The 13,495-nt window shown below is 45.5% G+C and overlaps 1 protein-coding gene across 2 annotated transcripts in view; it reads right to left on the bottom strand.

The window, feature by feature from the left end:
• Positions 1-7,073: 7,073 nt before the first annotated feature.
• The window catches only part of LOC143833272 (keratin, type II cytoskeletal 75-like), a 32,701-nt gene continuing 26,279 nt past the window's right edge, over positions 7,074-13,495 (bottom strand). For both annotated transcript variants that reach the window (XM_077328884.1, XM_077328883.1), the window contains exons 7-9: positions 12,677-12,897; positions 10,448-10,482; positions 7,074-8,167 (exon numbers count right to left, since the gene is read on the bottom strand). In XM_077328884.1, coding sequence (XP_077184999.1) covers positions 7,821-8,167; positions 10,448-10,482; positions 12,677-12,897 — 603 coding nt within the window. In that variant the 3' untranslated portion in view covers positions 7,074-7,820. The remainder of the gene's footprint in view (positions 8,168-10,447; positions 10,483-12,676; positions 12,898-13,495) is intronic.

Below are 13,495 nucleotides of genomic sequence, written 5' to 3'. Positions count from 1 at the left end.
AGAATACAGGGCAGGTTGAATAGAGAGACCAATAACAGAATGGAATGAAGGAAATCTACTTTTCCTCTGGCATTATTATATATAGCAGCCTTTCTCAAATTTTTCATCATTGAGATACCCCTGAAACATTATTCAGGCTTTGAAAAACCCCAGAAGTGGTCTGATTGTACAAGCTGTGAACATGCCCACCTGGGCCCCTCCCCTCCCCAACCCTTCCATTTATTTGTTTGTTTGGTTGTTTAACTTATATATGGCCCTCCCCAAAGGCTCAGGGTGGTTCACATAAAACAGGAACAATACAGATAACCTAGATTAACAATAATAAAGTGATAACAACAAGTAACACAGAACAGTAGAAAAATATGGAAATATTAAATTAACACATACTGGTAGCCCAGTGGGTTGGGCGGAGTTTTAGTGGGTGCCATAGGAGGGAGGCGCAGGGGAAGAGCCTGTGGAAAGTGGTATTTCAGGTCGACCTCAACCAAAAGATCCCTTTTGCAGGCCCTGTGGAACTGTTCAAGTTCCATTAGGGCCCTAATCTCCTCTGGGAGCTCGTTCCACTCGGTGCGGGCCAGGATGGAGAATGCTCTGGCCCTGGTTGAGGTCAAGCGAGCTTCCCTGGGGGCCCGAACCTTAAGTCTAGGTCCATCATTGGCCATTTTGGAAGTGGGGGGAAGGTCAACATGCCCACATATGGTCATATCACCCAGGAAATCCTTCAAGGGCCATCAAGAAACCCCAGGGTTTCACGATATATAGTGATCGATTTAAAGTGACTAAGATTCGTTTTAAAATTCAGGCTTTTTGCCCAACTGCAGGCCTTCGAAGCAGGGCCATTATGACATGTGCGAACAAAGGCAGGTGAACTTCACAATGGAAGTTGTTTCAAACAGACCATAATTTATTACCTGGGACTGACACCTGACAGATGTTCAGAAGGTGGTAAACAACCTGGTTATCAGCCCACACCAAACTAGATTCAAGGGCATGACTGAGCTGAGAAATTCTAGCCTTGTCTGTGATAGGCTCAGTGATCAATATCTCCCAAGAGTACAAGAGATAACCAAACAAAACTTCCTTTCTAGGGAGGTGTCTTGACTGTAAACCTCCAGGCGGAGCTTTGTCTTGCTTGAATCTCTTTGGGCGCAGTGCTGAGCATTTGGTAGGGTAATAAACCATGCCCTGATGAATGACATCTGAAATCCAAGGAAAATTGCTCCTGCCAAATGTCATCAGGCTATGATTCCATCATCTTGTTTTGAAAAAAAAGAAAGAAATGGCCACTGGTATCTCAGCTTCCGTTTTAAAACATTTCCAAGGTTCTAGCCCTCAAGAGAATGACACTAAGCCATGTGTCAAATGTAGAGTTTTGCAGTGGCCATGGATCAAAGGTATTAGCGCCCATAATAGACCTTACTATGTCCTAAGAGAAGCACAGCAACAAAGTAAATTGAATGTGTATGAACATATGCAATTTGCATGAATTTATGTGAGTGGCAGAATTCAGCTTTTCTCCATGCAGAGTGTACACCAAACTTTATTTGTGCTTCAGTGGTTACCATGACCCATAACAAGTGTGGCGGGTTGCAATCCTAAATACACTTTCCCAGCCGTAAGCCTCTTTGAATAACACGGAGCTTACTTCCAAGTATACCTCCTTAGGATCACTCCCTCAGTCATCCAGACCTGCTGGGCTTCAAAGCACAGTCCACCAGTCAGTTTCCACAATTCCCCAGGACTGGATAAAAGAATGAGAATGGTGCTATTTATGTGCTCATGCAGAATGTAAAACCTCTGACACTGAGTTGTAGGCTATTGAGCATTTGCACAGTGAGAAGTGGCTCTATTCTGTAAGTTCCTGATCTCACGGGGCAGGATTGCCAACATTTTGTACGAGGCTCAGGAGCTGAGCTTCTAACCACAGTTTTGATTTGCAGCAATTAGGAAGCTATAATGTTTATCTAGGGTCACCAGATCTAAGATTTTGGCCTGGAAGACTCGGTTTAGGGGGTTCACTCAGGAAAACAAGTTTGTTGGTTGGTTGCTTGACTTTGAAGTCAAAAGGGCCATCAGCTAGCCTATTCACAGTTCTTCAGATTCTAAGATTTATGTTCTCCAAAGAGCATTGTGTTCAGCAAACAACAAGTTGCCGCTGATCCTGGCCTCAACCAGAGCGAGGGCTTTTGCAGCTATCAAAGTTCCTTAGGGCCTGAAAAAGGCACTCTTCCACCAGCCCTACAGTTGAAGCCAGATTGAGCCGGAAGTGCTATGGGCCTCCTTCCTCTCCTCTCCTCTCCTCTCCAAGTTCCTCTTCCCCACAAAGGAGTCTCCCTCTATAGGAAGAATAGTTGTATTGCTATCAGAATTACTGAACTTGCCAGGTAACTACAGAACAAATTGCACTTTCTCATGTTTTTATAGTTTTATAGTTTTAAATATATACCATTGTTGGAAACTGGCCCAAGCCTGTCATTGGAGAGAATTGGTCTATGCATTAAATGAAAAATAATTTTTTAAAAAATGCTAGGGTTGCGAAGAGGCCTGCAGGGAAACGCCCACTTCCGTTTACTGCCTGACAATGCACAGGTGAAGCTTCTGTCGTGCTTGGCTGCCAGGCACTGCTGGAGTGCCTCCAGCACAGCAGAGTCTCCCACCTGGTGCTCCAGATGGCAGCTCGGCTCAACGGGATAAGAGGCAGAACTGAACTGAGAAACCCCGGAAAAAAACCAATTGATATACAATCAAGAACAATGGCTCTTCACACCATGGGTCAGTTTCGGATTAATTCCTGTGAAAAAACACTTGCACAATTTTATGGTTGGGGTTCACCACAACATGAGGAACTGTATTCAAGGGTTGCGGCATTAGGAAGGTTGAGGACCACTGCTCCGGAGGAACTGCTCCCTGTAGTCTGGCAGCCCTGGTCTAAAGGGTTGTCCTTCCTCTCCAGGGAATCCTGGAAACCACGTGGGCCAGTTGTAATCTCCAGCAGTTCATTCTCAACGCAGTTCTTCAGATTCTTTGGGTAAAAGCCATTCAAACCAATTGGTGGTATCATTATGTCTTCAGTGACTCTGTTAGGGCTGCCCACCATTGTACTAGCTTCCTTGTTGTTGGAAGAGAAAGGGTAATGCCTCTTTGCACTAAGCCAGCCACCCTGGGTTGTCTTGATGTTCCTGGAGGAGTTTCTTGAATGGGTAGTAGTTAATTAACCGCCCTGAGCCTTTGGGGAGGGCGGTATATAAATATAATAAATATTTTTTTAAAATTGTTAAATATTTATGTGGTGATATGACAATATATGATCATGTTGACCTGACCTCCCCTGCCAAAATGGCCAGAGATGGGCCTGGAAGGGGTGGGAAGGGGAGGGGTTCTGGGTGGACATGTACACAGCTGTGTTTCCAAACCACATTCTGCAAACTTCTGGGGTTTCTTAAAGCCTGAAGAATGTTTCAGGGGTTTCTCGATGGTTAAAAAGTTGAGAAAGGCTGCACAAATCACACCAGTACTTGAGAGGGTACCATAGAAAATGTACATAGGACAAGCTAGCCTTCTGTTCCTCTGCTGCTTTTTCCCAGAATGCTACTCTCAGGGACTTCCTTCCAGCTGACTCTTTCTCTTCCTGGCTTTGAACTTAACTCTCTCCTTTTCTTTCTCTTTGCCCCCCCCCCCATGCAATCTCCAACTGATGTGTGTGTCTGTGTGTGTGTGTGTGTGTGAGAGAGAGAGAGAGAGAGAGAGAGAGAGAGAGAGAGATCTTTCTTGGTTCTTTATTAATAACTAGTAGCTTAAGCCCGTTGTAGGCAGAAATACAACGGGCGCTAGAACTCCCGTCCCCCCCCCCCCATCCACCCACCCGAGGCTCTCTGGAGCCTTCTGCCGCCGGGCGCTGCGAGCCCGCTGCGCCCGGCGGCAGAAGGCTTCCCGTCCCCCCCCACCCATCCACCCCCCCCCCCCCGAGGCTCTCTGGAGCCTTCTGCCGCCGGGCGGAGCGGGCTCGCAGTGTCTATGACGCTGCGAGGCCGCTGCGGCCGGCGGCAGAAGGCTTCCCGTCCCCCCCCCCCACCCATCCACCTCCCCCGAGGCTCTCTGGAGCCTTCTCTCGGCCGGCGGAGCGGGCTCGCAGCGTCGTAGACGCTGCGAGGCCGCTCCGCCGGCCGAGAGAAGGCTTCCCGGCCCACCCCCCAGCCGAGGCTCTCACCAGGCGGGCCGCCATTTTCCGAGCGAGCTTCGCGGCTCCTGATTGGCCCCCCCGAGTTTTTATCCCGGACCGGTCCCGCCCTAACTCCTCCCCACTACCCCTTACTCCTTTATACAGTCCGTGGCGCCCGTGGCGCCACGGGCTGTTTACAGATGTACATCCTTTTATTTATTTCTTAAAGCAACAAGCCTCCTGAGGATTTTATTTTAATAGCAGCCTCCACTTTCCTGTGAGCCATCTCCTACTGATACTCTTAACAAACGGATTGATCTCAGGCAATTCATGAGAAAGCTCATTCAATGAAATCTTCACGGTCTGATTTCTGCACATCAAACCTGTTCAAAGGGCAGGATGGAGGTGGGCAGGCTCCCTCTCTCTGCAGCCCTGGCCTGTTTGTAATTCAGACGGAGGGAAGCGGCAATGAGGAAGTTGCCTAATTGATGCCATTTTTTCTTCTTCTGCCTCCTTAAAGTCTGTTGCTTCCCCTTTCTGCTTGCCATAACCAAATTCGAAATACCCCCAGCTGAACAATGCACCCTGTTCACAGGTCAAAGGTAGCTGCATCTTGCAAATGCAAGAGCAAGTGCCGGGAGGTCATTCCTTCTTCACAAGGGCCTCCCTCCTTTGTTTCAGGAAGGATTTACCAGCACACTGTGATCTGAACCCAATCCCCACCCCTAACAAAAAAGTTTTTCGGAGCCAGGATTCCTACACAATGCAGTTTTATTAATGGCACCAGAGATGTCAGAACTCTCAAGAAGGTAGAAGCAATATACAAAGACCGTTTCAATTTTAACATACCACCAGCACAGGAGGAAAAATGCTCTCATCTGCATGCACAAACGGAAGAAATGCGTGAAGAAATAAACAGGACAGGCATAACCTCACTCAGGGACTATTTCGCTTTAAGCATAAAACACATCTGGGGGATGCTTGTTAAAAAAAATACTCTTATTTATTACAAGTAACAGACAAATTGCTCCAAAAAGTGGAAAGGAGGGGATACAGGTGACTCGTCACCCCCATAAAAAATGCTTCAGAAGGTACTGACTCCCATTCTGATAATACCAGTGATGAAGAACTCAGTTTGAGGAAGTAAATACTGGAGAGATTGTGGTTAAGAGTTGTCTGATCCCAGAAAACCTGTGAGAAGGGAGCAGATACCCAAAGCCATAAAACAGTGATGAAGGTTATGTTACTAGAGCATCACTATACACTGTGATGTGATTTCAGCTATCATTGTGCAGGGGGTTTGCACACATCCCTAATAGCATCTCTAGTCATGCACAGCTACAGAAATTCACGGCCGCACTGAAACCAAAGAAATGTATATATCATGGCATCTGCAGTACCATTCAAAATTATCTTCTGCTGGGGCTTCCTTTAAGTATATTGGTATATCAAAGGAACCAACTTCAAGCTTGCTAAAATCCCAGCCATGATCCGAAAGGAATGCTGGTTACTCCCGCCCTAGTACAAGAAATCATCATAGATATACAATTGATGTTGGGATTTGGTGACAAAGGGTAGGAAGGACAGGGGCGTTTTCACTGGTTTCATTGAATTGCTATCCCCCAAAGAATCCTAGGAACTGAACTTTGGTGAAGATGAGCCTATATGTCTTCAGCAGAAAATTCTCAACATCCTTGCCAAACTACAGTTCCCAGGATTCTCTGGGGAAGCCATCATGGTGCAACTGGCATAAAACTAACCATAGGTGACTAGTGTAGATAAGCACTCAGTGTGAACCTGAATGAAATGTGTGGCATAGAGAATGAAAGCCTCGAGGCGAATTGTTTTGCAATAAACTGATCCAAGAGAAAAATTATTTTAGAATTTTTTATATTCCACTGCTGCATTCCAGAGCAAATTCTTCTAGGCTCACTCAGTTGGGTGAAACTCTGCCCTTTTGTTCACTGACAGGACTATGGGACCTTTAAAAAGACTTTCCCCCATCCCTGTATTATGATTTCGACAGGGAAGGCATTAACATTTAGGCTAAATTCTCTACAAAATCAGACCACAGAGAAGCAGGAATCATCACCGTTGTAGAATTGGCAAGGGGAAACGAGTAGTTATGCACAGCCTGATAGAATGAAACCTAAGAGATAAAGAGGTAGAGGACACTAGATTATCATTTAGCAGCAGGCCTCTTTGTCCTGACTTAGTGGGAGCAGCTTTTACATCCCAAGTGTGCCTTCACATGTCACATAAGAACTACATGGAGTGAGCTGTTCTTGGACTAGGTCCATTTTGTGAGGTAAACCAAAGTTGAGATGTCAGGGGTGATTGCCGACAAACTGCAAACTCTTTTTTTTATTGGTGTTGTTGTCTTTCAAGATGATATGGTTTTAGCTATAAAAAGAACTAAGAATGCTTGAGAACCTAAAGGCCAACAGATTTGTGGTGAACTTTTGTGAACAAGAGCTTACTTCATCACCTGCTTGAAGAAATAGTGAAGCAGTAATGTACCTGAGATGTAGCTTCTTTCCAGCCACCCTGAACCCTTGAAGAACTGTAGTTTCAAACAAGCTAGGATTTTAAAATCAAGCTACAATTAAGTCTCTGACTCTTCCTGTTTTATTGGACAGTGTAGGGGGGTAATCTTTGTCATAAAATGGGACAGTCCCTTTCTAAAGGAAAAGGTACTAAGGACTTAGAGAAAGAGATATTATGAGACAGCTGGAGATATATACATCAGGAAAATCAATCAAATGAAAGAAAGCTGCTTTGTGTCCAGCATTCCACTTGTCAGAATATCTAAGAGCAAACTGGCTGGCTCCTTGGTGGATGGTGAAAGCCACACAATAGGTTCATCCATAGACTAGGTAGAAATTGCTAACCTCTCGGGGGGGTGGGTGGGCGGGGGAAATGCAGGAGGAAAAAAAGACTGTACATTAACCAAAAGAAGAAGAAACCATAACAGATGGAGCTGGACAGAAAATGGCCCAGAAAAGTGGAAAATTTAAAACAGCAGAGGGAATGAACAAGAATACTCTGTTTCTGGGAGCTTTGAGAACCTTGGAGGGGGAGAAGCAGGGGTCAAAACTGCCCCACCACCACCACCACAATTCCAGTTTGTTGAGCTCTAGAAACAGGTTGGACAGATTACTAGAGTGGGATGCAAAAGCAGCTGTTTTCATGCAGCTTATCAGGAAAACACAAATCTTGAACAGGGATGCCATGTTATGCCATGTTTTCTGTGCCACTTCAGAGACTTTAAGTAGGGGGTTACACTCCTTGTGTACTTTAATACTAACTTCCCAAGCATGTCAAAGGGAAGGTCAGGTTTGGAAAACATCTTCCTCATATACCAGTTTGGCATTTGCAAGGATATTATGAAGAAATACCCAAACATATAATACACACACCCCAGTTTGGAAGTGATACTGCTCAGCAAGAGCTCTTCCAATCACAGGTTTCGTCTCCGAGGATGACATAGGAGAATTATAGGGAACTGTGGCATATTTAGTATGTCTTGCATTTGTGGTTGAAGTAGGATGCTTGTGGGGGATGGCTACCAGTAAGGACATGTGTGATATGTATTGTGGGAGGGAGTGCTGTTGTTTCATGAAGCAATTAATGATGATTTATTTTTGTAAAAAAAAAAAACTTAACTGCTTATTCTCTTGGTTGATGTAGACGATGCAAACTTTACACTTGAGCTTCCCCCACCATAGCCATATCCACCACTTAGGCTGCCCCCGCTGGCAAGGCGGCTGATTCCTCCTCCTCCGACACTGATGCGGCTATGTCCGCCACCACCACCACCAAGGCTCAATCCACTTCCCCCTCCAGCACCGTATCCACTTCCTCCTCCAACACCGTATCCACTTCCTCCTCCAATGCTGTAGCTGCTTCCTCCTCCGTATACGCCTCCTCCTCCTCCTCCAACTCCATATCCGCTTCCTCCTCCTGCACCATATCCACCACTGATAGAATTGGAACTGCTGATCACAGCTGTTGGGTTAAAAAAACAGTATTATAAATTTTACATTGTAGTTCCACCATGGGTGGCGTGCGGCATTGGTAACTGAACATACTATCAAAAGGTCCATAGAAATCATTTTCAATGTTCTGATATGTGTTGAGTTCTGGCAATGGTTTGGAATAATGAAGTCAGGGAGAGGGTGTTTCCCAGACCATTTTACAAGTTATTATAAATCCTCTTGTTTTCTGTAATTGTATCAAATGTTTTATGATATGCGAGGGTAAGTCAAAAAATATCACCACTGGGGTCCCAGTTCATGCACGCATGGGTTTATTCCAAAATATGTTTAAATATGTCTCTGTAATCAGTGGATGGCTACAGACAGGTTCTCTTAAAAATACACTCGTCTTAGACTGATTCCGCACGAGGAATTTGCCCCCAGCACAGCTTCTTGTTGCTCTCGGGTTTTAGCGCTGCTTCCACATGATGTCGGCAACAACCCAGATCTCTCAAATGGCTGGCATGAGTTTTAGTCAAATTTGCTTCACAGTGAGGGAAATCGCCAAAAAACTATTTCCCTCTGCTTACCACACAGCAATCTGGGAAGCAAACAGGGCCAGGCCTGTATGGAGGGAGAAGTTCATGACAATCTCAGGAGTGTTTTGCCCACCCTCACATCCGCCTTCCCCTCTCCATTTCCTGATCATGATTTTTTATTTTAAAAAAAATGGTGCAATCCACATTACTGCGGGACCGCAAAGCTACATTCCCCATGTAAAAATAAAATGTTCTCCTCACTGTGCACAGTCATTTTGGGATTGGGCAGCCAAAACACATTCCTGTTTGCCTTTTCTGGCAGTGAGGTATGAACAGGGAAAGGGGGGGGGGCATGTGGTGAGGCAGCCCTCTCCCCATCAGCTAGGCATCTATGCTCTTTGTTTTAAAACCTTACTGTGAATACACAATCACTCATCGGGGTCCAGGTACCATGGCCAGCCTATCCCAAATCTAACCGAACATAAATAGAGATCATTCCACGAAGAATCCCAAAAAGTGGAAGGAATGTTTCTTTGTTGTGGCGTTTCTACATAGCAACACGGAAGTGTTAGTTTTAACAAAAATGGTTTGGGTGCTGTGGCATTTCTCCATAGCAACATGGAAATGCACTTTTTAAAAGAAAAATAATAATTTTGGGGCTCGGGGGGAAGGATGTTTGAGTCCCTGATACAACTGCAGAGGAGAGGACACGCAATAATGGGTTTAAACTTCAAGTACAACGATATAGGCTAGATATCAGGAAAAAAATTTCACAGTCAGAGTAGTTCAGCAGTGGAATAGGCTGCCTAAGGAGGTGGTGAGCTCCCCCTCACTGGCAGTCTTCAAGCAAAGGCTGGATACACACTTTTCTTTGATGCTTTAGGATGCTTTGGGCTGATCCTGCGTTGAGCAGGGGGTTGGGCTAGATGGCCTGTATGGCCCCTTCCAACTCTATGATTCTATGATTTGCTGTGCAGGGATTGGTGGCTTGTGGAGATTGACAAGCTGGGGAGTGGGGAAAGAAGTTCGCTTTTTTCCCCCTTGTCACCTCATTGGGAGGCAAAAGCTGTGATGAGGCGGCGGGAAAATGTGGGAGGGGTCTCCTGTCAGGAAGCTTGCAATCGCACAGCTTTCAACCACATGTTTGCAAGCAGGAGGCAGTGTGAGTTTTATGCCTCTGTGCAGAATAGGTCTTAATCTCATTAGGGTGCCTTCAAAACAAAACTGATTTGGTGAAAGAGAGGCCAGGAAAGTTGTGCTGAGGAATTTTTCCCTATCATACCTGCTTATTCTTTGAGGGTAGCAAGGTTATTCTACGAGAATTTTTTGGGGAAACCTTACCCCATCCCCTCTGCAGCTCTGATCTTTTTACCCAAACTCAAAGAACATTTAAATAGGAACACGATTTGAGTCCCTTGAGGATGCCAAAACGGAGGTTTTGACATAGTATAAATCAAACAGTGCAGAATTCTTTGGGGAAGCATTAGAAAGACAGAAACACCAGTTTCAGAAGTGTGTAGACCTAGATGGAGGATATTCCAAGGAACAATAACTTCGCATTTTGGTATTTTTGTTTTAAAAGGTTCCTGTGCCTTTGTAGCAATACTGTTTGACTTACCCTTGTGCACACTCTATCGCATGAAAAGAACTACATTAAAAAATTATGTTGTCCAATAAGTGGTAAAAAAACACACACTAACAAAACCCTACACAATCAATTAGTTTATTACTAGTTTCATAATTGTTTCAATAATTAGCTTAAATATACTTACAGATGTTGACAGGAGTTTGGCATTCTCCAGACATCCTAAGGGGAGAGGAAGAAATAACTCATTGTTATGAATAACAAATGCCAGACGACCATGTTACCCTCTTTGGTATAATTATTGGCTTAACTAACAGGGGGAGTGAGTGTTATGCAAAATAACTAACTTTAGCAAGATAGTTCCAGCTAGAACATGCCACCCCAAGAAAACTTGAAAAATATGGACCATAAGTAACTAACAAAGTAAGGATGCAATTGGTTAAGAAACCAGCTAAATCTCTGCAGGTCCATATCAGTAAGAACACTCTTAGCATCTTGGCTCTTTACTTTGAGATATGTTGAATTTTTGGCTTGTTATCGGGCTTCGGTTGTACTACCCTGAGGGTAGTGCATGTTCTGTATTGTCTATGTCTATTTCCGTCTCCCCCTATAACTGGCAGACAGGCAAGGTTCAGACTGGTTTTAATTATCTTAGATGGTTCCTTACAATGGAAATAGTTAGGATTTGTACTCAGCAGAGCCACTTGAAGCTGAACCCCAAAAAGACAGAGGTCCTGTGGCCCTTTCCTCGCCCCGCAACAGACACCCTGTGAGGTAGGTAAGCTGAGAGAGCCCTGATATTACTCCTCGGTCAGAACAGCTCCATCAGGGCTGTGACTAGGCCAAGTGGGGAATCAAGCCCAGATTGCCAAATTAGAAGTCACCATTCTTAACCATTACACCACACTCTACCTAACCCCAAAAACCCTAGTCACAGTGATCCATGTGATGGTCACCCCTTGATTACTGCTCTATATGGGCCTACCCTTGGCATTGACTTGGAAACTGCAACTGGTTGAAAAATGCAGCAGCCTGACTCCTCACTAGGACACCATGGTGGTTCCATATTCAACCTGTCCTCCAGCAGCTGCATTGGCTACCAGTTGAATTTCCAGATCAGGTTTAAAGTTTTGGTCCTCACATTTAAGGCCATCTGTGATCTAGACCCTGAGTATGCCCCCAGGAGCGTACTTAGATATTGTATTTTAAACCCTATGTTTTTGTAGTTTTGCCTCTTATATTACTTCATATTATCTAAATGTTCATGTATAGATGTGCCTGTTTGTTTATTATTTATTAATTACATTTGTATACCACCCTTCCCTGAGGCTCAGGGCGGTTCTGTTAGTAATTGAAAATGGACTGTGCTCTTTAAACTCTCCCCCACCCCCCTACACAAACACACCATTACCTATATCTTTAAATCATGGCCTCAGGCGAAATCATGGCCTCACATTCATATAACTTGTCTTTTAGAAGAAGAAGAAAAAGAGTTGGTTTTTATATGCCGCTTCTCTCTACCAGAAGGAGTCCCAAAGGGGCTCACAATCGCCTTCCCTTTCCTGTCCCCACAACAGACACCTTATGAGGTAGGTGAGGCTGAGAGCCAGTTTGGTGTAGTAGTTAGGAGTGCGGACTTCTAATCTTGCATACCGGGTTCGATTCTGCACTCCCCCACATGCAACCAGCTGGGTGACCTTGGGCTCGCCACGGCACTGATAAAACTGTTCTGACCAAGCAGGAATATCAGGGCTCTCTCAGCCTCACCCACCTCACAGGGTGTCTGTTGTGGGGAGAGGAAAGGGAAGGCGATTGTAAGCCGCTCTGAGCCTCCTTCGGGTAGGGAAAAGCGGCATATAAGAACCAACTCTTCTTCTTCTTCTTCTTCTTCTTCTTCTTCTTCTTCTTCTTCTTCTTCTTCTTCTTCTTCTTCTTCTTCTTCTTCTTCTTGAGGGAGCCCTGATATCACTGCTTGGTCAGAACAGCTCTAACAGGACTGTGACAAGCCCAAGGTCACCCAGCTGGTTAGATGTAGAGGAGTGGAAAATAAACCTGGTTTACCAGATTAGTAACCGCTGCTCTTAACCACTACACCAAGCTGGCACCAAGCAACAAATGGTTTCTTTTCTTCATCATTTCTACAAGTGCCCTAAAACTACTTCCATGGTACTGATGCCATTCAAGATTCTTAGCTCCAGTACCATTTCCTCAGTCTTGGTTCCTACCAGTAGACATCTGAATCTACTGAAACCCTTGAATGATATTCTCTATGGTTCTTCCTCCCATACTAGTAACTGTTGTTCCTGACTGAAAAGGACAAACAACCCCATTCAGAACATCAAGGCCTCTATATCTCAGGGGTCTGATGCACCCATCTCCATATTCAAGCAAACATGGCTGATTGCCCAACACTTACCTGCTCTCCTCTCCCTCCAGCAGTGTTCTATAGGTGGCAATTTCAATGTCCAGAGCCAATTTCACATTCATCAGCTCCTGATAATCACGCAACAGGCGAGCCAGCTCATCCTTGCGGGTTTGTAGGGTCGTCTGAAGGTCAAGCAGCTTTGTCCTAGCATCTTTGAGCGCCAGCTCCCCACGCTGCTCAGATTCTGCTATGGAAGAATGTAGACCATTAACCTGGAAAACGAAAAACACAAATGTCCTCATTAGTTACGAGTCATTCATCACATTTCCTCACTCGAGCACGAGCACAAAATTAATATCAAAAATCCTGTTGGAAAATGGCAAAGACCACCTGTTATTCAAATAATGTGTGGAATCTGCTGACATCAACCCTTTTGATAGAATAGGCCCCACTGAAATAGTCTAATGGATGAAATTGCTTCTAGACCAGGGGTCATCAACCCGTGGTCCGCAGCCCGGTGCCAAGCCGCGAAGGCCACAGTACCGGGCCTCTGGCAGCCACGCCTGCCTCCCCCCTCCCGCAGTGAGAAGGAAGGGAAGAGGCAGGCGCAGCCTCCGGCACGCCGGGGACGCAAACGCGCATGTGCGCAGTTGCCGAAAACGTGCGTGCGCAGCAACTGCGCGTGCGCGTTTTCGCAGCACCCGGGCCGTCGGCTCTCCCCGCACCCCGGAGGCAGTCCCTGACCTGAGAAAGGTTGGGGATCACTATTCTAGACCACTGGTCCTTCTTCTACAGGATGGGCCATGTTTGTTATCAAGCTACCTCAAAGATGGACCCCACCTAGTATGTCGGTGGTGCATAGGCCCACCA

This window comes from Paroedura picta, chromosome 3, assembly GCF_049243985.1.
Source record: "Paroedura picta isolate Pp20150507F chromosome 3, Ppicta_v3.0, whole genome shotgun sequence".
Lineage (NCBI taxonomy): Eukaryota > Metazoa > Chordata > Lepidosauria > Squamata > Gekkonidae > Paroedura > Paroedura picta.
This window is presented reverse-complemented; position numbering and strand designations above follow the sequence as displayed.